At 54.8% G+C, this 22,766-nt stretch overlaps 1 protein-coding gene across 2 annotated transcripts in view; it reads right to left on the bottom strand.

The window, feature by feature from the left end:
- The window catches only part of LOC142303719 (pepsin A-like), a 263,534-nt gene that overhangs the window by 179,185 nt on the left and 61,583 nt on the right, over nt 1-22,766 (bottom strand). For both annotated transcript variants that reach the window (XM_075345372.1, XM_075345382.1), the window contains exon 2: nt 13,633-13,783. In XM_075345372.1, the coding sequence (XP_075201487.1) occupies nt 13,633-13,783 (151 nt within the window). The remainder of the gene's footprint in view (nt 1-13,632; nt 13,784-22,766) is intronic.

Below are 22,766 nucleotides of genomic sequence, written 5' to 3'. Positions count from 1 at the left end.
GCTCCGGGGTTGCGGGCTTGCTAGATGGTGCGGACATGGCGTATGCTCGGGTTCCAGGAACAGGACGGGTTGCGGGGTCCTGGCGTCCCTGCCCTTTATCCATGCAGTCACATGGCAGACAGTCCTCACTCACCCCACTTGGTCTTTTCCGAGCACTTCTTTAGCTTTTTGCTCCGCTCCGCTCTCGGGGGGTGGGGCCTCGCTTTCGTGCCCTTTCTGCTCAGGGAAGACGGCTCGGACGGGAACTCTTCACGCCAAAGATGGCAGATTCTCAACTTTTTCAGCGGGACGCCGCTGACGGGGACTTCAAGGCACACTTCCACTGGTAAGTGGACTGGGTCAATCCTGTTTGCAGATGCCAGAAGAGTCGATGTGTACCGCCCCGCGGGCTCGGCTACGACCGCCGAGCCGCTCGGATCCGTGCTTGCACTGCGGGTGGTGGCTCAATCCTCTCACGGACCCGGGGGTCACATCGCTCTGCAAGGGAGTTGGCTCTACACGCGGGGATTTGGGTGTTTGGTTTGAAAAGATAGTTCGTGACGCCACCCACGGGTTTGTGGTGATTGTAGACACCATCGCTGCGGTGAAGGTGTGGGGGCCCCCGGGAGCGGTGTAGTGGCGCAGCTAGGTGTTGACCCCTCCGTGGGTAGGGGATGTTGGTCCCGGGGTCTGGTTGCAGGGCGTAGTGTTGCGGTGCAGCGCGGCGCGGTGCCGGATGGCACTGGTGTACTCACTCTGACACAAGACACTGGAGTCGCTGGTAAACCAAACGGAGTGATGAACGGGGCCCGCAGCCGGCTGCAGCTTTTCCCAGATTAGGTTGGTAATGTCCGCCTTTCTCCTGCACCCCTGTATGTGAATCTTGACTCCTGTGCCTAGGCACCGGTAGTCCGCTCCCCGACGTGTATCTGTCCTAGGAGCCCGTTTGCCCGCAGACGCTAGCCCTTTGGATCTCTGACCCTTGGCGGTGGCACTTATCCGGAATGGTTGGGCTGTTGCCTTCAATCGGGACTTATGTGGGAATGAACCCCTGAGGTCCAGACCGCAATCAGTTAATTTGACTATGGTGGTGGCTTCTAGCCTAGTTCAGGGTCTGAGTACTGTGACGCCCTGGACTAGCCAGTTACAACAGTCAGACAAAAAAACACTTGTTACCTCCCTCCAGGGTCTGATGTCCACACCAGGTGGGGCGGAGCCTGGCGGTTGGCCCCACCCACCGAGTAGTTCACAGACCTGGAGGCAGGAAAAAACAGTAGATTGAGTTTGGAGGTGAAAGTGAGAGGATAGAAACTGCAAGTGTCTGGGTCGGAGCCCAGGCACTGACAGAAAGGTTGGCAGACGGTGGTGGCCGTCTGCAGGAGTTACCGGAACTCTGCAGAGCCATAGGACCGGGGTTCGGCGTTGACCCGCCGGTACAGAACCGGGGAGCGGATTGAAGCTAAGCACACAGGCAGGGCCATCGGACCCCGACCAGGCTTGGAGCCGCCGACAATAGTCAAATCCGAGTGTGACAGGAACCCCAGGGGTTTCCCAACAACCAAGACCCGACAGAAGGCAACAGTCCACACCGAGAGGATATACAGCCACCGCCACAGGCTAGAGATCCAAGGGCCAGTGCCTGCGGGCAAAACAGGCTCCTACGGCACCTATACGCCGGGGAGCGGACTACCGGTGGGCAACCACAGGAGTCAGAACATTCTAACAGGTGCAGGGAAAGACAGCCACCATCAGCCGCACGGGGAGAGCACAACAACACTGCAGCCGGCTGCGGGACCCGTCCATCCGGCCGTTTTGGTTTACCAGAGACTCTGTCATCGATTGTCTGAGTGAGTACACCAGTGCCGTCCGGCACCGCGCCACGCTGTCCCTGCAACCCTGCACCCCAGCCATCCAGCCTCCCCGTTACATCACCGGGCCCCTGGGATCACCAACCCCTACCCACGGAGGGGACAACACCCTAGCTGCACCCTACCATCTTTCCCGGGATCCTCGTCACCAGCAGCGGTGGTGCAATTGTCGCGGGCGGGGAGGGCGCTGCGCTCACCCACTGCTCGGGTCCGGCGCTGCTGCTGCTAGCTTGCTACTCCGTGGCTCGAGCGGTGGGCCAGATCCGGGGACTCGAGCGGCGCTCCTCGCCCGTGAGTGAAAGGGGTGGTTTGGTTTGGGGAATTGGTCCGTGACGCCACCCACGGTTTGTGGTGAGGTTTGGGACACCACCGCTGCTCTGGACAGGGATCCCTGTAGCGATGACAGGGAGCAGCCGAGACGTTTTTCTCCCCTCCGTGGGTAGGGGGGTTTGGTGGTCCCGGGGCCCGGTGAGGTGACGGGGATGTGGATGTGCAGGGACGGTGAGGTGCAGGGTCGCGGGGGCAGCGCAGTGCCAGATGGCACGGTAGTACTCATTCAGCCAGTAACGTACACGGAGTCTCTGGTAAAACAAACGGCTGGATGGACGAGTCCCACAGACGGCTGCGGTGGTCACTCTCGGTAGGTTGGCGGTGACTGCCTTTCTCTGCACCTGTAGTGTTTTTCGGTCCCGATGGCTTCCCACCGGTAACCCGCTCCCCAGCTCGGATAGATGCCGGAGGAGCTCCTTTTGCCCGCAGGCTCTGGCCCTGGGAATTGTAGCCTTGGCGGTGACTGTATTTCCATTCTCTGGTTGAGCGGTTGCCTTCAATCGGGTCTTTGTTGCTGGGAAACCCCGGAGGTTCCCCTTGCTGACGGATTTGACCGGTTTAATGGCGACTCCAAGCCTGGTCGGGGTCCGTAGGCCCTGCCGAATGGTGCTGGCTTCTTTTCGCTCCCCGATTCGGTACCGGCGGGCCACCGCCCGACCCTGGTCCTACTGTTCCGCGTCGATCGGCCTCTCCTGCAGACGGTCACCACCGTCTGCCAACCTTGCTCTTAGGTGCCCGGGCCACGTACCCGGACACGATCAGTCTGCTCCACTACCACTTCATTCCTCTCACTTTCCCTTACGGAACTGTTCTCTACTCTTCTCCAAACTAAACTGACTTCCTTTTCCTTCCTCCAGGACTGTGAACTCCTCAGTGGGTGGGGCCAACCGCCTGGCTCCACCCCACCTGGTGTGGACATCAGCTCCTGGAGGGAGGCAACAAGGATTTGTATCTGGCAGATGTGCCTAACTCGGGGTGTGGGGTGTGTTGTTGCAGTACCTGTGACGTCCTGGCTTGTCCAGGGCGCCACATTCCCCCTTGGTTAAATGCAGACCGTCCGCGGGCTGCCCGTCCATCACCGGTTTTATTTTTGTTAACTGTAGAAAAAGGTAGAAAAACATATAAAACATCAAAACACAAGCATTTTTCATGGAACTTCCCTTAACGGGAGGCACTTTCTTTAACGTTACTAACATTTTTATTAACGACACACGGCTTCCGCTCTCCCCCCGCCCAAACAACCTGGCCCTGATGCTGCCCCTAAGAAGTGGGCAGCACCCCTTGCCCCAGTCCATCACCAGGCTGCCCGAGCGGGTACGGTCTCTTTTAGGGGACCCACGTCCATGGGGGACCCCCGACCCCCGGAGGATCGCCACCGGTTACGGTAGTGGCGGGCCTGGGCCATCCTTTCCCTCCAGGCCCATCCTCCCAAATCAGCCTCTCCGGAGGCGGTCACGGATTTTACCAACAACTATTTACATGCCACAAGTTTGTGGTTGCCCTGCAAGTTCTCGGGCGTGTCCGTAAGTAGTTCCTTACGCCAACGGTGCAAAGGGTCCCTTCGGGGACAAACTTACCGGCAACGGCCGTGTCAATCACGGTTGCTAATCAGTTAAACTTCGGTTGATTCTTTCGTTTTCTCGGTTAACGGTGCTGATGGTCCCAACAGGGTTACAACTGCTGCCGCGGTAGACCGCTGACTCACTTCAGGTCCACGGTATCGGCCGGAGGAGGGGGCTGGGCTGGTACTTGGGCCTCTTGACTGCCCCTCAGCTTAGCGTCCAGGGCAAACCAACCCCTCTCCCCGCAATGACGGGTGTACTGGACCAAATCCCCCGGCATCAGGTTACGGCCCGGGTGGTCCTCCGGTAGGTGGGCATTAACGTCCCTTCGGGCTACAAAGACTTCGGCCTCCAGGCCCGGCTCGTATATGAACCCGTTTTCCCGACGGACATCGAATCTCCGCACCTGCCCCTCATGGATCGGGCCCCGCACACGGAAGGTGGCTCTGCGGAGGCTTTCTTTCTCTTGAATGGTGCGGGCTATCAGTTCAGCTCTCCGCCTCTCCCTCTCCGCAATTTCTCGGCCCAGCAGGGTCGGTTCCCTGTCCCAGTAAGGGGCTACTGCTTGCCCCTGTGCACGGGTCGGGCCCCGCGAGACTTCCACCACGCTGCCCATCACTGGCGCCCTCTGTGGAAGGTCCTGCGGTGTCATGGCCTGGGGTGCTGCCTCGCAGCAACGACCCGGCGCAGCCTCAGCCGAGGCGTGGGGGATGGGTACAGGGTTCCTCTCCTGCTTGACTTCCGCCTCCTCCGGTACGGAACAGGCCGCTGGTGCCGGAACAGGATCAGGCACGGTCACCACCAGTGCCTCCGGCACACCTTCATCGGCAGGCAGGGTCCTCGGCAGCTTCCACGGTAGCGGTTCAGGGCGGCTACGGGCCTCGGCTGCAGGTCGGTCCGCTTGGGCGGACGGGCAGGGTACCGCTACCGGTTGTTCGGGTAGCGGGCCTAGTGGCGGGGCGGCAGCAACTAACACGGGTAGCGGGGGAGGCAGCAGGGTGAGCGGGCGCAGGCCGGCTCCCTCAGCCGCAGCGGCCGATCCCTTCGGACTACAGGGGCGTGGATCGCTTACCCGCTCCTCCAAATCTTCCTCCACGTCGCGTCTCCGTATAGCCGCCACCACGTCCGCCATGTCGGCCTCCCACTCCTCCAGGAGGAGCAGCACACAGACCTGCAGACGGCTGCTCAACTGGGCGGTCCGGACTTCCACCCACGCTGCGGTACCAGGCGCGGGTGCGGGGACTACGGTGTTACCGGTCGGACGGTGCATGTTGGCAGCGGTGTCTTCCAGGAACCAAAGATGGCCGCAGAGTCCTGGTGTCCCTGCTTTTATAGCCGCGGTTTACATGCGGCCGGACGCCATCCGCCCCCCTTGGTCTTTTCTCAGCACCTCCTCTTCAGGGGCGGGGCTTCGGCTTTCGCGCCTCCACTGCTCGGGAAGACGCTCGAGCGGGGAATTTTTCGCGCCCAAGATGGCGGCTTCTGAAATTTTTCGGCCGGACACCTCCGGCGGGACACAAGGCGCACTTCTACCAGGCGGTAGAACGGTAAGATCCTATTCGTGATGCCAAGTTGTCACGGGCGGGGAGGACGCTGCGCTCACCCACTGCTCGGGTCCGGCGCTGCTGCTTGCTTGCTGCTCGGTGGCTTAAGCGGTGGGCCGGATCCGGGGACTCGAGCGGCGCTCCTCGCCCGTGAGTGAAAGGGGTGGTTTGGTTTGGGGAATTGGTCCGTGACGCCACCCACGGTTTGTGATGAGGTTTGGGACACCACCGCTGCTCTGGACGGGGATCCCGGGAGCGATGACAGGGAGCAGCCGAGATGTTTCTCTCCCCTCCGTGGGTAGGGGGGTTTGGTGGTCCCGGGGCCCGGTGAGGTGACGAGGATGTGGATGTGCAGGGACAGTGAGGTGCAGGGTCGCGGGGGCAGCGCAGTGCCAGACGGCACAGTAGTACTCACTCAGCCAGTAACGTACACGGAGTTTCTGGTAAAACAAACGGCTGGATGTACGAGTCCCACAGACGGCTGCGGTGGTCACTCCCGGTAGGTTGGCGCTGACTGCCTTTCCCTGCACCTGTAGTGTTTTTCGGTCCCGATGGCTTCCCACCAGGTAACCCGCTCTGCAGCTCGGATAGAAGCCGGAGGAGCTCCTTTTGCCCGCAGGCTCTGGCCCTGGGAATTGTAGCCTTAGCGGTGACTGTATTTCCCTTCTCTGGTTGAGCGGTTGCCTTCAATCGGGTCTTTGTTGCTGGGAAACCCTGGAGGTTCCCGTCGCTGACGGATTTGACCGGTTTAACGGCGACTCCAAGCCTGGTCGGGGTCCGTAGGCCCTGCCGAATGGTGCTAGAATCTCTTCGCTCCCCGGTTCGGTACCGGCGGGCCACCACCCGACCCCGGTCCTACGGTTCTGCGTCGATCGGCCTCTCCTGCAGACGGTCACCACCGTCTGCCATCCTTGCTCTTAGGTGCCCGGGCCACGTACCCGGACACGGTCAGTCTGCTCTACTACCACTTCACTCCTCTCACTTTCCCTTACGGAACTGTTCTCTACTCTTCTCCAAACTAAACTGACTTCCTTTTCCTTCCTCCAGGACTGTGAACTCCTCAGTGGGTGGGGCAAACCGCCTGGCTCCACCCCACCTGGTGTGGACATCAGCCCCTGGAGGGAGGCAACAAGGATTTGTATCTGGCTGATGTGCCTAACTCGGGGTGTGGGGTGTGTTGTTGCAGTACCTGTGACGTCCTGGCTTGTCCAGGGCGCCACACAATCATCACCACGTCCCGTGGGTGGCGTCATGAACTATCTCCCTAAACAAATCATCCCTTTTCACTCACGGGTGAGGAGCGCTGCTCAAGTCCCCAAGTCCGGCCCACCGCTCGAGCCACCGAGCAGCAGCAGCAGAAGCCCCGGACCCGAGCGTGGCGAGCGCGTCCCTCCACCCGCGACAACTTGGCGTCTACGAACAGGATAGAACCAATCTACCTACCGGTAGAAGTGCGCCTTGCAGTCCCCGCCGGCGGCGTCCGGCCGAAAAATTTGAAGTGCCGCCATCTTTGGCGCGAAGATTTCACGCTCGAGCATCTTCCCCGAGCAGGGAAGGCGCGAAAGCGAAGCCCCGCCTCCAAAAGAGGAAGGGCTAGAAAGAACCAAGGGGGGACGGGAAAAAAATGTCCGTGCCTGGCGGAGGATCGCTGGCCGCAGGAGCGGCGGTGCTTAACGACCGCATGTAATTAGCGCTACAGAGTGCAGGGACGCCAGGACTCTGCCCGAACACGTTCCTGGATCCAGCAGCAAGATGTGCCAGGAGCTCCAGGCCAAGGTCCACTCCATGATGGAGGAGTGGACATCGGAGAAGGGCCTGGTCGCAATCGTGCGGGCATCTGGAGTGGAGGTGGTCTCAGAGGAGCGGGTAAGCGACCCACGCCCCTATGTCCCCGAGGGAAAGGCCGCTGCGTCTGAGGGGCCCGGCCTGCTGCCATCCACTACGCCACCTTCCTCACTGCCCACGCCTGCGGTCACCGCCCCGACCGACCCGTTACCCCTGTCACCGGTAGCGGAGCCCGCAGCATCTGTGGGAGAAGGCCCGGACCCTACCATTGTCACCGCCCTGGCACCCATCCTGGCTTCCATCCTGGCCGCAACGGACGCGATCCTCGATCAGACGCCAGCACCGCAAGTCACGCTGACTGCTCCCGGACACCCAGCCTCGGCCGAGGCACCGCGGGGATGTAGCTGCCAAGCGGCAGAGCAGGCCATGTCACAGCGGGGCCCCTCCCTACTGAAGGTGCTGGTCGTAGCCGGCACGGAGGGACTCCGGCTGGGCCCATCCCCCACACCGACTGACCCGGAACGGCAGCTACGGCAGCTGTGCCATAAGACTGCTGCTTGGAGAAAAAGGATGCTGATGTGGTAGCGGTTCCCGGCTACCTTGCTGTCGGTCCCCGCCGGGACCCTGTTGATGTTCCAGTTGGCCCTCAAGGTTAAAGAGTCCGGTCGGAGGAGCAGTCGTACCCGCACCGCCGGCAGCTGAAAATGGAGTCCTGTGGGACAGTGTCACCCCTGTGTGAGGGTGGCATTGGGGACTCGTGCTGTCCGGTGGTGGACTGTGGGAAAGCTGCAGGAGGAAGCTGTACCGGAGTCAAGTGTTGTGGACAGCCCCTGAGACCCAACTGACAGTCCCCGTTGGGACACTACAGCAAGTCTCCGTTGGGAGGCGCACATTACCACGGCTACGGTGTAAACATCATGACGTGGTGTGCTCATCTGCGGTCATGTGACCGGGATGGGCGGAAACCACGTCACACGCTGGTGCAGGGTGGGAACATTTAAACCCTGACAGTCTGCGGTGGCTCTCTTGTTAGAGCGATAAGCACGGCCGCTCCTGCCACGTGGTGAGTCCCCCTGCTATATTTGTATGCTGTTATGGAATGAATCGTCCAGACATGCTGGTGTTTATTTATCTATAAATGTATTTCAGCATGTCATTGGGAGTGAGGTCCATGGCTTATGGGACCTGAATTGGATTTACCGCATAAATGACTCCTTTTTGAGTCTATGTTTATTGGTGAGTTTCTCCACATATGAGTGTGTGATTAACCATTGACATGCTGATACTTATTGCTATTTTGTATATGTTTTGTTTCAGCATATGATGAATTTTTGGACGCATTTTTAATGAGACCTGAGATGCAATTGCCACAATTATAAGCTCCCCTGATGAGTTTGCTTTTCTAACGAAACGCGTTGGGAGGTACATTTTCTTAATCATGAGGTTCCGCCAGGAGGATGCCTGAACCCATTCGAATCTAATATGTGGTATATCAGAATTTGGTGAGATAAATCCATTTCTTTATTTATCAGTGGACTTTCTGAAACTGGCACCTGGTTTATGGGTGAGAAAAGTTCCACCTTGTATAGCGGTACTAGCTTGTTTATGGTTTGCATTGAACCCTTGAAAAAGTAGGAGGGGCCAAACCTTATTTGTATTGTTTGTCCTTTTATTAGTGAGGATTATCCTCATTTTTATGAATAAATTAATTAAAAGTTAAATTTTAATTTTTTTCGCATATGGTGACCCTGATGCGCAATATTGCTGTCCTGATATAAAGTCTCCGTTGGGACCCTACAGTTTTGTTTGTGGTAGCCCGTTGGCTATGAAGCGCCCGTCCCAGTTGGGACCATCAGTATGTTGTTGTCCCCGTGGGGACTTTATGTGTTCCACTAAACCCCCTTCCAGAATATGGCCGAGAACTTGCAGGCCACCCACGAACTTGTGGGTTTGTAAATAATTTGTGGGCCGTTTTCCATTCCGTGCCGCCTCCGGAGAGGCAGATTGGAGGAGGGACCCGCAGCGGAGCAGGCTGGGGTCCGGCCACCACCAGGACCAGTGGCCATCCTCCGGGGGTCAGGGGTCACCCTGGACGTGGGGTCCCCTGAAGTGACAGCCGGGTGCGAGACACCGTACCCGTTCCCGCTCGGGTAACCTGGACCAGGACTGGGGAAGAGGGGTGCTGCCCGTTTCTTAGGGGCAGCATCAAGGTTTAGGTTGCTTGGGTGGGGGAGCGGATGACCATGAACCCATCCGTTTTAATAAAAATGTTTACCGTTTGCAACGTTAAAGTACCGAGCCTCCCGTAAGGGAAGAACTGAAAGTATGCTTATGTTGAATGTTTATATGTTAATTTATCTTTTGCAGAAACAAAAATAAAACCGGTGATGGACGGGCAGCCCACGGACGGTCTGCATTTCACCAAGGGGGAATGTGACGCCCTGGACTAGCCAGGTAGTCACAGACATAACAACATACACACCCCCCCACCCTAGACAGTTACAACAGTCAGACAAAAAAACCCTTGTTACCTCCCTCCAGGGTCTGATGTCCACACCAGGTGGGGCGGAGCCAGGTGGTTGGCCCCACCCACCGAGGAGTTCACAGGCCTGGAGGCAGGAAAAAGCAGTAGATTGAGTTTGGAGGTGAAAGTGAGAGGACAGAAACTGCAAGTGTCTGGGTCAGACCCCAGGCACTGACAGCAAGGTTGGCAGACGGTGGTGGCCGTCTGCAGAAGTTAGCGGAACTCTGCAGAGCCGTATGACCGGGGTCGGGCGTTGGCCCGCCGGTACCGAACTGGGGAGCGGATTGAAGCTAAGCACACAGCCAGGGCCATCGGACCCCGACCAGGCTTGGAGCCGCCGACAATCGTCAAATCCGAGTGTGACAGTAACCCCAGGGGTTTCCCAACAACCAAGACCCGACAGAAGGCAACAGTCCACACCGAGAGGATATACAGCCACCGCCACAGGCTAGAGATCCAAGGGCCAGCGCCTGCGGGCAAAACGGGCTCCTACGGCACCTATATGCCGGGGAGCGGACTACCGGTGGGCAACCACAGGAGTCAGAACATTCTAACAGGTGCAGGGAAAGACAGCCACCATCAGCTGTCCAGGGAGAGCACAACAACACTGCAGCCGGCTGCGGGACCCGTCCATCCGGCCGTTTTGGTTTACCAGAGACTCTGTCATCGATTGTCTGAGTGAGTACACCAGTGCCGTCCGGCACCGTGCCGCGCTGTCCCTGCAACCCTGCACCCCAGCCATCCAGGGTCCCCGTTACACCACCGGGCTTCGGGATCACCAACCCCTACCCACGGAGGGGACAACACCCTAGCTGCACCCTACCATCTTTCCCGGGATCCCCGTCACCAGCAGTGGTGGTGCAATTATCACCACGTCCCGTGGGTGGCGTCACGAACTATCTCCCCAAACAAATCATCCCTTTTCACTCACGGGTGAGGAGCGCTGCTCGAGTCCCCGGGTCCAGCCCACCGCTCGAGCCACCGAGCAGCAGCAGCAGCAGAAGCCCCGGACCCGAGCGTGGCGAGCACGTCCCTCCGCCCGCGACAGTGCGTCCCTCCGCCCCCTGGTGCTCCGGTATCAAGTTGGCTCCCCGGTTCGGTTCCGGCGGGCCACTACCCTGTCCCCGTCCGTTACGGTTCCACCGGTCGTATTCCCGGTCTCCTGCAGGCGGCCACTACCGTCTGCCTCCTTGCCAATGGTGACTGGGCTCCGACCCAGCCACCGGAGTAGTCTTTGGCAGGCCTGAGCACAGGTCTGCTTCTGGACTTGAACTTGACTCCTTCCAGAGCCTGAGCTAGACTTCAACTCCCCTACAACTAGACTACAACTACTTGGGTTCCCGCCTCCAGGCCTGTGAACTCCTCGGTGGGTGGAGCCAACCACCTGGCTCCAAGCCTCCTGGTGTGGACATCAAACCTGGAGGGTGGTGACAAGGCTTTAAGTTTGACTGCTGTTACCTAACTGGGAAGGGGGGTGTGTAGTGTTGTTGTGTCTACCTGGGACGACCTGGATAGTCCAGGGCGTCACACTTCCTTTCTCTTTCACCATTCGCTTGAAACTTGCCTGTACCTTGAGTGACTACAGGCCCATAACACACAATTCCTACTCCAGATTCTCAACTGACACCAATTACAAACTATGAGCGGTATTTCAAAGAATACAATAGATTGTTTAGCTAGCAGCAACACGCTAGCCCTACACTAAATGCAGCTGATAGCGGTATTATTATTATTATAGATCGACTCACTCCCTGCCTCCTTAAGGTTCACCCAGGGTGCCATCAGGGAAATGTAGCTTCCCTGGCCACAAACACTTATCCATGTGTCGGTCCTTAAGTGGACCTTGCCAGTAAATGCATTACTGCATTGGTCTGGACATGGGTATTGCTATGGAATATGTTCTGGTGACAGCACACAGTGAAACATTGTGGTGGCTGGATGGCCCTCTAGTAATTATGACTGAAGGCCGAGTGAAGAACTCCTGATGACCTTCCTAAATTTGTGAGTGAGGGCCACCAGATGGTCCTCCAATAATTGTTAGGGCTGCATGATGAGACTGTTGATATGATGGAGGAGGAGAATAAGAAAAAGAAGAAGAAACTATGAACTGTGTACATTTTTTTGGGATGGAATGGGTTCATGGGAATATACCAGAAAAAAAGGAACATTTGATTTGGCTTTATGTTCCGCTACTGTCATCCGGTGGGGTTGTGATGTCAGGGCCAATCCACGTCTTGTTCATTTTGATAAGTCAGCCTGTCAGCATTTTCAGTTGACAAGCGGATGAGCCTAAGGCGGGCTTTACATGCTGCGATCTCGCTAGCGAGATCGCAAGCGATCGTACCCGCCCCCGTCGGTTGTGCGACACGGGCAAATCGCTGCCCGTGGTGCACTACCTCGCTTAACCCCATCACACGTACTTACCTGCCCTGCAACGTCGCTCTAGCCGGCAATCCGCCTCCTTTCTAAGGGGGCGGTTTGTGCGGCGTCACAGCAGCGTCACACAGCAGGCGTCCAATAGAAGCGGAGGGGCGGAGATGAGCGGGACGTAACATGCCGCCACCTCCTTCCTTCCGTATTGCCGGTGGAGGCAGGTAAAGAGATGTTCCTCGCTCCTGCGGTGTCACATACAGCGATGTGTGGTGTCGCAGGAACGACGAACAACATCGCTAATAAGCAGAAAACGATTTTTTGTTTCAGGACGACCTCTCCGCGCCAAACGATTTTGACCTCTTTTGCGATTGTTTAAGGTCGCTCATAACTGTCACACACTGCGATATCGTTAATGACTCCAGATGTGCATCACAAACACCGTATCGTAGCGTGTAAAGCCCGCTTCTCAGTTAATATGTCACCGGTGGCACTAAAAACCTGATCAGACAAAACACTAGCGGCAGGGCAGGCCAGCACCCACAAGCCGTAGAGGGACAGTTCATGCCACGTGTCCAGCTTAGATACCCAATAGTTGTACTGCACAGAGGAATCACGGAGGATGGTAGTACGGTCGGCTAGATAATCCTTCATGATCTTACAAAACATTTTCCTCCTTGTCAGAGTACCCTGCATATCAGGCCTGGGTGCTGGGAGGGTCTAATAAAACTGTCCCAGACCTTTGATAGTGTTTCCGTGCATCTGTTGGTCCTACTGTGTGTCTCTCTCCTCTCTACTCCTTGGTTGTACAAGGAATTTTTGATCTACAGATTTTTCGCCTGAGCTGTGATCTCTGTGGCTACTCCAGTGACCAAGGGCATCTTGGCTTCTTGTCTCATTAGTGTTCTCCTTCTAGGGATGCCAGTTTCAGTGGACAGTCATGTATTAAAGGGTTGCAGTTGGGACATAATCCTTCTATTTTAGCATAATTTACTGAACAGTGAGATGTTTACAGCTTGGGCTATTTCTTTATAACCTAACCCTTCTTTACTCTTCTCTTTATACTTGACCTGTCTGGTGGGTTCCTTGGTTTCCATTATGCTGGTTGATCTCTGACCTGTCTGGTGGGTTCCTTGGTTTTCATGATGGTGTTTGATCCTTAATGTACTCACACAAACCTTTGAGGTCTTCACAGCACAGCTGTAGTTGTACTGAGAAGAAATCACCCAGGAGGAGGCAATGTACTGATTATCTGACTTCTGGGGGCAACTCCTCACTCAGGAGTTTATTAAGGGATAGCAAACTACAGGGGGCTGAATACGAATGCACATCACAATTTACAGATTTTAATTTTAAAAATATTTAGAAAACCACTTTACAAATACTTGTACTTAGTGTTGGTGTCATATAAAATCCCAATAAAATACATTTATGTTTGTGAATGTAACTTAAAAATATGTGGAAAAGTTCATGTGGGTATGAACACTTTTTCAAGGCACTGTATAAAGATGGACCCTAACTACTACAATCATGGACTCTCCACAATATGTGTATGAGATAAACAATAACTAATTTGTCTGTGGACTCTACAGCGTGTACTGGGCCTGTATGTAAGTTGGATCATCCGTGATCAATATGAGCGTGGACTCAGAGAAAAAGACTTCACTTACATCCATGTAGTTGAGTAACGGCTCCCCCATGGCTACCTCATCCTCTGGGACATATTTACTGTAGAGATCATGCTGAGGAGAGAGACCTTCTCTCAGGCCACCATGTTCTTGTAGAGTTTTCCTCAGGGACTTTCTTCTAATCAGAGGAACACTAGAAATATAGAGTATCATACATTAATGATAAAGTCATCACATAACAATGTAAATGTATAGCTGAATGATAGAGATACACAACAGTCATCGCTGCCGCTGTGTAATACAGGATCTGTGGCGCCCTGGACTAGCCAGGTCGTCACAGGTAACACACACCCCCACGCCCATTAGACAGTAACATTAGCCAAACACAAAATCCTTGTTGCCTCCTTCCAGGGTCTGATGTCCACACCAGGTGGGGCGGAGCCAAGCGGTTGGCCCCACCCACCGAGGAGTTCACAGGCATGGAGGCGGGAAAAGTGTCAGTTAGAAGTGGGAGTTGAGTTGAGGAGGTTGAAGTGAGAGGAGTAAAGTGGAGAGTGTCTGGGTTTGTGGCCCAGGCACTGACAACAAGGTTGGCAGACGGTGGTGGCCGTCTGCAGGAGTGGTGAATCAACGCGGAACCGTAGGACCGGGGTCGGGCGGTGGCCCGCCGGTACCGACCGGGGAGCGAAGTGAAGCCAGCACACACAGGCAGGGCCATCGGATCCCGACTAGGCTTGGAGTCACCGTCAACAGTCAAATCCGAGTGTGACAGGAACCCCAGGGGTTTCCTAACAGCCAAAGACCCGTTAGAAGACAACCGTCTGCACCGTGAGGGTATACAGCTACCGCCTAAGGCTAGAGACCCAAGGGCCAGCGCCTGCGGGCAAACGGGCTCCTCCGGCACCCATACACCGGGGAGTGGACTACCGTTGGGGACCCATCGTAGTCAAAACAGTACACAAAGGTGCAGGGAAAGACAGCCGCCATCACCTGTCTGGGGAGAGACACTGCAGCCGGCTGCGGGACCCGTCCATCCAGCCGTTTGGTTTACCGGAGACATTGTGCATCTCTTGCTGAGTGAGTACACCCGTGCCATCCGGCACTGCACCGCGCTGTCCCTGCAACCCTGCACCTCACCACCCCTGCCTCCCCGTCACACCACCGGGCCCCGAGACCACCAACCCCTACCCACGGAGGGGGAAAACAACATCCCAGCTGCTCCCCACCATCGCTCCCGGGATCCCCGTCACCAGCAGCGGTGGTGCCCATCTTCACCACAACCCGTGGGTGGCGTCACGGACTAAATCCCCCAAACCAACCACCCTTTTCACTCACGGGCGAGGAACGCCGCTCGAGTCCCCGGATCCGGCCCACCGCTCGAGCCACCGAGCAGCAGCCGCAGCAGTGCCGGACCCGAGCATTAGCGAGCGCAGCAGCGGCGCCCTGCCGCCCGCAACAACTTGGCGTCACGAACAGGATTGAACCCATCTACTTACCAGTAGAAGTGCGCCTTGTGATTAGAGATGAGCGAACCGGACGTGGTTCGGCTCGAGTTCGGTTCGCCGAACGGAGGTCCCGTTCGAGTTCGGTTCGTCGAACCGAACTCGAACTGCATAGGAAACAATGGCAAGCAATCACAAACACATAAAAAACACCTAGAAAACACCCTCAAAGGTGTCCAAAAGGTGACAAACAACTCACAACACAATACAAACACATGGGAAAGTGACAAGGACATATACTCATGCGAAAACAAAACAGCTGGACAAGGAAAAAGAGGAGGAGACACAGATATAGGCATGGCACGCCCTTCTAAAATCATGTAAAACACCGCAAGGTGACTCCAAGCGGAGTCTCCCTTTTTTCCAAAAATTGTGCCCCACACACACCCACCCATTCAGTGGCAGCACTTGTGCCCTAGTTGTACACTTCACAGCTAGATTTGCATCAAGCACATTCAAAAATACACCATACTTAACCGTCCCCAGGATGACACCGGGGTAGGTAGCAAAGTCTTTGCTGAACCATGACTTGTTCATCTTGGCTCCTTTTAAAAAACACAGCAAGCAAGGGTTACTCCAAGCGGAGTCTCCCTTTTTTCCAAAAATTGGGCCCCACACACCCCCACCCCTTCAGTGGCAGCAGTTGTGCCCCAGTTCTACACTTCACAGCTAGATTTGCATCAAGCACATTCAAAAATACGTCATACTTAACCGTCCCCAGGATGACACCGGGGTAGGTAGATAAAGTCTTTCCTGATCCCAGCTCTGTGCATCTTGGATCATTTTTAAAAACAATGTAAGCAAGGGTTACTCCAAGCGGAGTCTCCCTTTTTTTCCAAAAATTGTGCCCCACACACACCCACCCCTTCAGTGGCAGCACTTGTGCCCTAGTTGTAAACAGGATGTTTTGATTTGCATCAAGCACATTCCAAATCCACAAGCATTTACTCTCCCCAGGATGACACCGGGGTAGTAAATTCCTTGTGGATCCATGACTTGTTCATTTTGATGAACGTTAGTCTGTCCACATTGTCACTGGACAGACGCATGCGCTTATCTGTCAGCACACACCCAGCATCACTGAAGACACGTTCAGAGACAACGCTGGCAGCTGGACACGACAAAATCTCCAAGGCGTAAGTGGAGAGCTGTGGCCATTTTTCAAGATTTGAAGCCCAAAATGAGCAAGGCTCCATTTGCAAAGTCATGGCATCGATGTTCATTTGGAGATACTCCTGTATCATCCTCTCCAGCCGTTGACTATGTGTCAGACTTGTTGTCTCTGTTGGCCTTGCAAAGGAGGGTCTAAAAAAATTATGAAAAGATTCCATAAAATTGCTGTTACCAGCACCAGATACAGTCCTACTGGTATGGGTAGACTGTTGAAGATGACGAGACCGTCCCATGTTTGTCAAGTTACAACTGGGAGATTCACTCCCTGCACCTGCACGGGTGTTTGGTGGAAAAGCCGAGCTAAGATCGAGTAACAGCTTCTGCTGATACTCCTGCATACGTGCGTCCCTTTCTATGGCTGGAATTATGTCACAAAATTTGGACTTGTACCGGGGATCTAATAGTGTGGCAAGCCAGTACTCATCATCACTTCTAATTTTGACAATACGAGGGTCATGTTGGAGGTAGTGCAGCAAGAAAGCACTCATGTGTCTTGCGCAGCCATGCGGACCAAGTCCACGCTGTGTTTGTGGCATAGAGGTGCTAACCGTTCTTTCTTCCTCTGACATCTCCCCCCAACCTCTTTCAACTGAAATTTGACCAAGGTCTCCCTCATCCGCTGAGTCTTCCATGTACATGGACAATTCGTCCTCCATTTCTTCATGTTCTCCTGCACCTTCCTCAACATTTCGCCTGCTACCATGCGCCCTTGTTGATCCCTGTCCCCCATGGTCCCATGCCTGCCGCGTTGGTGATGATGAACGTCTGGACCTTGGTGATGTTGTTGTGTCTTGCGCATATGAATCCTCCTGTAGTTCCTCCCCTTCCTGTTGTCCCACCCCCTGACTCCGAATAGTGTTTAGCGTGTGCTCCAGCATGTAAATGACTGGAATTGTCATGCTGATAATGGCATTGTCAGCGCTAAACATATTCGTCGCCATGTCGAAACTGTGCAGAAGGGTGCATAGGTCCTTGATCTGAGACCACTCCATCAGGGTGATCTGCCCCACCTCTGCATCTCGTTGGCCCAGGCTATACGTCATGACGTATTGCACCAGGACTCGGCGGTGCTGCCACAGTCGCTGTAACATGTGGAGAGTCAAATTCCAGCGTGTCGCCACATCGCATTTCAGGCGATGAACCGGCAGGCCGAAAGACTTCTGGAGCGATGCAAGTCGCTCAGCTGCGGCGCTTGAACGGCGGAAGTGAGCAGACAGTTTTCGTGCCCTGGTCAGAAGGCCATCTAGGCCGGGATAGTGTGTTAAAAATTGCTGGACAACAAGGTTCCACACGTGAGCCATACAAGGCACGTGTGTCACCTTGCCCAGGCGAAGGGCCGCACCCAGGTTTGCAGCATTGTCGCACACGGCCTTACCAGGCTGCAGGTTGAGTGGAGACAACCATCTATTAAACTCTGACCGCAGAGCTGACCACAACTCCTCAGCTGTGTGACTCTTATTCCCAAGACATGTCAAGCTAAAGACCGCCTGATGCCGTTGTGCTCTGCTGCCAGCATAGTAATGAAGGGTGCGTGATTCCTTCTGCGCAGTGAGAACGCTGGTGGCCTGACCAGGCAGGCTTGGGGCGGAGGTGGAGGACACAGATGAGGTGGAGGAGGCAGAAGCAGTGGCGGAACTTGGACAGACAGAGGATTGACACACAAGTCGTGGGGACGGCAAGACTTGTGCAGCAGACCCTTCACCATCTATCACCATAGTTACCCAGTGCCCAGTCAGCGACATGTAACGTCCCTGTCCATGCTTACTGGTCCAAGTATCGGTGGTAAAATGCACCCGTTCACACACAGAGTTTCTCAAGGAAGCGGTGATGTTGTGTGCGACATGCTGGTGTAGCGCGGGCACACCTTTCTTAGAGAAGTAGTGGCGACTGGGCATCTGGTACTGGGGCACAGCGACAGACATAAGGTCTCTAAAATCCTGTGTGTCCACCAGGCGGAAAGGCAGCATTTCGGTAGCCAAGAGCTTACAGAGGGATAAAGTCAACCTCTTAGCTTTGTCATGGGTCGCAGGAAATGGCCTTTTATTTGTCCACATCTGAGGGACAGAGATCTGGCTGCTGTGTGTAGACGGTGTTGAGTAGGGTGTCCCTGAAAAAATGCAGGTTTGTGAGGAAAGTGCAGGCGGAGACATGATGTTGCCTTCATCCAACGTTGGTGCTATCGATGTCTGAGAGAGCTGTACACACGCACTTGTTTCCCCTTCTAAACCAACTGACGACCTACCAAGCAAACTACCTGTTGCGGTTACAGTGGTGGAAGTTGTGCGTGGAAAACCAGGTGTGACAGCTGTCCCCACAGTCCTAGAAGATGAAGAGCGCGCGGATGCACTGGAAGGGGCAGGCCGTGGATGGTTCGCTCTGCTAGGCCGCATTGCAGCACGGTGAGCTTCCCACTGGGACATATGATATTTATTCATGTGACGATTCATGGAAGAAGTTGTCAAACTGCTGAGGTTTTGACCTCTACTAACAGAATCACGACAAATTTTACAGATCACATAATTTGGGCGATCTTTTTCTATGTCAAAAAAGGACCAGGCTAGGCAAGGCTTAGAGGGCATGCGACCTGCTGAGCCCCCCCGACTAGTGCTCAGAGGCAGAGTGGTGGCTGAGGATGCAGTTGTAGACGTGCTACCATTACTCCTCCTCTGTCCAGGAAGGTGCAAGGTAACTTCGTCGTCAGTTGCATCCTCCTCCACCGCCTCTGTTGACCTCCTTGAGTGCCTGACTGTGGGTTGACAGTAGGTGGGATCTAGAACTTCCCTATCAATTGTTGTGTTTGCACTCCCCTCACCCTCAGACCGAGCCTCTTCCTGCCCTGACCGAATATTTAAGTTGTCATCCCAATCTGGTATCTGCGTCTCATTGTCATCAGTATGTTCCTCATTGTCTATAACAACAGGTGTTACAGTTTGTGAATAAGGGTCTACATTATGCTCAGAAACTTGGACATCAGGGCCTGAATCAGAGTCACAAAGGTTCTGGGCATCACTGCAAACCATTTCCTGGTCTGTACTCACTGTAGCTTGGGAGCAGACCTCTGATTCCCAGGCTATAGTGTGACTGAACAGCTCTGCAGACTCAGCCATCTCAGTTCCACCATACTGTGCAGGGCTGATGGAGACTTCAGAGCTGGGAGAAAGCAAGTTTGATTGGGATGACAACTCAGAGGACTGGTGTTTTTTGGATGCGGTAGTTGAGGTGGCTGAGAGGGCACTTGTTGGACCACTTGAGATCCATTCAAGCATTTTCTTTTTTTGGCCATCATCTACCTTTGTTCCTGTTGTTCGTGTCCGTAAAAAAGGGAGCACATCGGATTGTCCACGGTAAGTAGTAGACATCTTACTTTTGCTGGTAGATGGTCTATCTTCAGCAGATGTTAATGGAGCTTTGCCACCTTCCCCACGGACAAACCCTTTTTTTCCTTTTACAACACGCCTCTTCCCCTTTCCACCAGCATCTGTCATTTTGCCACTCATGTTGATTGCAACAAGATTGTGCACTGAAAATGTGGTAGTAAAAATTGAGAGGCGGTGTAGATTGCAGAGGTGGTCTAGCTTTATTAACAGCAGAATAAACAACAATAACTATCCCTGACAATGCAACTACGGCCCTTAAACTGGCAGCATAAATTGCTAGTATAATAGCTTTGTAACAATGAGCTTGGATGTTCAATGCAGACGTGCTGCAAATATCTTTGCACTAGTGGGACAATACAGAAGTCCAACAGCCACGTTTAGGATGCCACTAAGTTCACTCAGTGTTTGCTACTATAATGGCTTAGTAACAATGATTTTGAGTGTGCAATGCAGGCAGAGGTGCTAGAAATAGCTTGGCACCAGTGGGGCACTAATGGAAGTCCAACAGCCACTTTTAAGATGCCACTAAGTTCACTCAGTGTTTGCTAGTATAATGGCTTAGTAACAATGAGTTTGAGTGTGCAATGCAGGCAGCCGTGCTGCAAATATCTTTGCACTAGTGGGACAATACAGAAGTCCAACAGCCACGTTTTGGATGCCACTAAGTTCACTCAGTGTTTGCTAGTATAATGGCTTAGTAACAATGACTTTGAGTGTGCAAAGGGCAGGAGGGTACAGTGGCAGGGTTGTGGGTCTCTGGGTAGAGGAAAGGAAGCCTGCCTTTCTATCCCTCCTAATGGGGAAATGCAGCGAGGAAATCCCTGACCTTAGCTACACAGACGCTGTCATCTTATGTAGCTGTTAAACTCTGTTTTCACGGACCTGTCACCTATGGCTCTGACCCTGCCGGTACGAGCCCTTAAAAGGACTGATAGAAAGTGCTATCCCTATTCTGTATAGCGCTGTGTATAGAGCATACACAGCAGTATCAGAGACAGGAGCTGCGCCAGCGGTGACTGACACCCAGACGCAGAAGGCAGATAATGGCGTGCTGGAGGAAAATGTCCTGTTTTATAATGCATGGACATGTGACATGGACATCCTATCACACATGCCGTTGCTTCTCTGGCTAAAAGTCCACTTAGCTGTGTGTGTGTCTGGGATTGGCTGACATGCTGGCCCGCCCCACTACACGCGCGCGCTTAGGGAAGGAAGACAAGGAAAAAAAAATAAAAAATGGCCATTATCCATACAGCAGTGATCTGAATGCGCTGTTCCTGCACACTATACACTGAAATGTCATAATAGTGTGAGTCACAGGGTGACTTACACTATTACAGCGGAAAGGCAGCTAGGAATTAGCTGGTCTTTTTGCTGCTAGAACCGTTCTCGAACGTATCTAGAACTATCGAGCTTTAGCAAACAGCTCGAGTTCTAGTTCGATCTAGAACAGCCCCAAAATCACTCGAGCCGCCAACTGGAGAACCTCGAACCGCGCTCAACTCTACTTGTGATGTCCGCCGGCCGCGTCCGGCCGAAAATTTTGAAACGCCGCCATCTTTGTTGCGAAAATCTCCCGCTCGAGCGTCTTCCCCGAGCAGGGAAGGCACGAACGCGAAGCCCCGCCCCCAACAAGCGGAAGTGCTGAAGAGGTCCAAGGGGGGACGTGAAAAAGATGTCTGCGCCCGACGGAGCTGTTGGAGGAGTGGCAGTCGCAATCGCACCCGTAGTTGGAAACGGGATAGCCTATGCTCCGGCCGCAGGAGCGGGGGAGGCCGCGGGCCCAGCAGTCGCCCAGGTGATGCCGTTCTCCCTGCCCTATGTGCCCGGTGCTACCTGGCTACCGCAGTACGATGGGAAGCCTGATGCTTTGCAGGTGTTCCGGAAAAAGATTAGCCCGGTCCTCAATTTCTATCCCTTGGATGATAGGCAACGGGCAGTGGTAGTGCTAGGACAGCTAACCGGCGCGGCTGAGCAGGAGGCGGAGACCTGGACCGACGCGGACCGGGCCTCGGTGACTACCATTTTCGAGAAACTAAAAATCGCTTTTGAAACCCGCACGGAAGCGGAATTGCGGATGCAGTTCTATCAGTGTCGACAGCGGCCTGCGGATAATATAAGAGACTATGCCCTGCGCCTGCAAACAGCCCTCCATACGCTGAAGCGGGTGGACACTAGTAACGATGCGGACAGTAATAAGATGCTAGTGGAACAATTCCTGCAAGAGCTGGGGTCTGCAGAGGACCGCAAGCAGCTACGGCTGTGGGCCCTAGAACACCCCAATCTGGACTTTGCAGTATTGAAAGAGCGGGCCATCAAGGCCCTACAGGCCCCAATGCCAGACGCTCATGAGGCGGCTTCATGGCCGGCTGAGACTGCTCCTATCACGGTGGCACCTCCACCCCTGGCTTTACCGGCCCCTGCAGCGCCCGTTGGGATGATGGAGGAGCTAGCTGCCCAGGTCCGCCGCATGGATGGAGACCTAGCCAAGATCCTCGCCGCACTCCAGCTGCCGTCGAGAGTCAATCCCCCAGGAGGGATCCAGCTCGCCGACAGCCCGGAGGACGTCCCCTGGATGCAGCGGAGAAGGACCAATGACTCACGGTATGGGCCTCCTATTTGTTACAGGTGCAGCAAGCCTGGCCATTACTCTAGGCGATGCCCGTTAAACGAGCAACCCCTGGGGCCAAGGGCTAATCCTCAGGAGTAGACACCAACGGCCCCCCAGACTGCCGAGACCGGTACGTCGGAGCTCGCCCCATCATCCCTCTGGCAGTGGATGGCATCATGGCCCTCTTGGACACAGGATCACAGGTAACCACTATACCAAATACACTGTACCAGCGGTATTGGGGTACTGACGAATTTGCCCCCTCTGATGATAGCCTGACCCTGATCGCAGCCAATGGGCTCCCTTTAACCCAAGTGGGATACAAACAAGTGACCCTGAATGTGGGACGTGCGGAGTTAAAGGACCAGGGGATGATCGTGGTAATGAATGAACCCAGTGACCATAACCCTAAAGTAATCCTAGGGACCAATGTGATGGAGCATTGTATGAGTGAGGTGCTGAGACTGTTGCAGCAGTTGGCCGCCACAGCAGGAAGAGGCAGACTGAGGGCTG

The sequence above is a fragment of the Anomaloglossus baeobatrachus genome, chromosome 1, assembly GCF_048569485.1.
Source record: "Anomaloglossus baeobatrachus isolate aAnoBae1 chromosome 1, aAnoBae1.hap1, whole genome shotgun sequence".
NCBI lineage: Eukaryota > Metazoa > Chordata > Amphibia > Anura > Aromobatidae > Anomaloglossus > Anomaloglossus baeobatrachus.
Note: the sequence above shows the minus strand (reverse complement) of the source record. Positions and strands in the feature narration are given on the sequence as shown.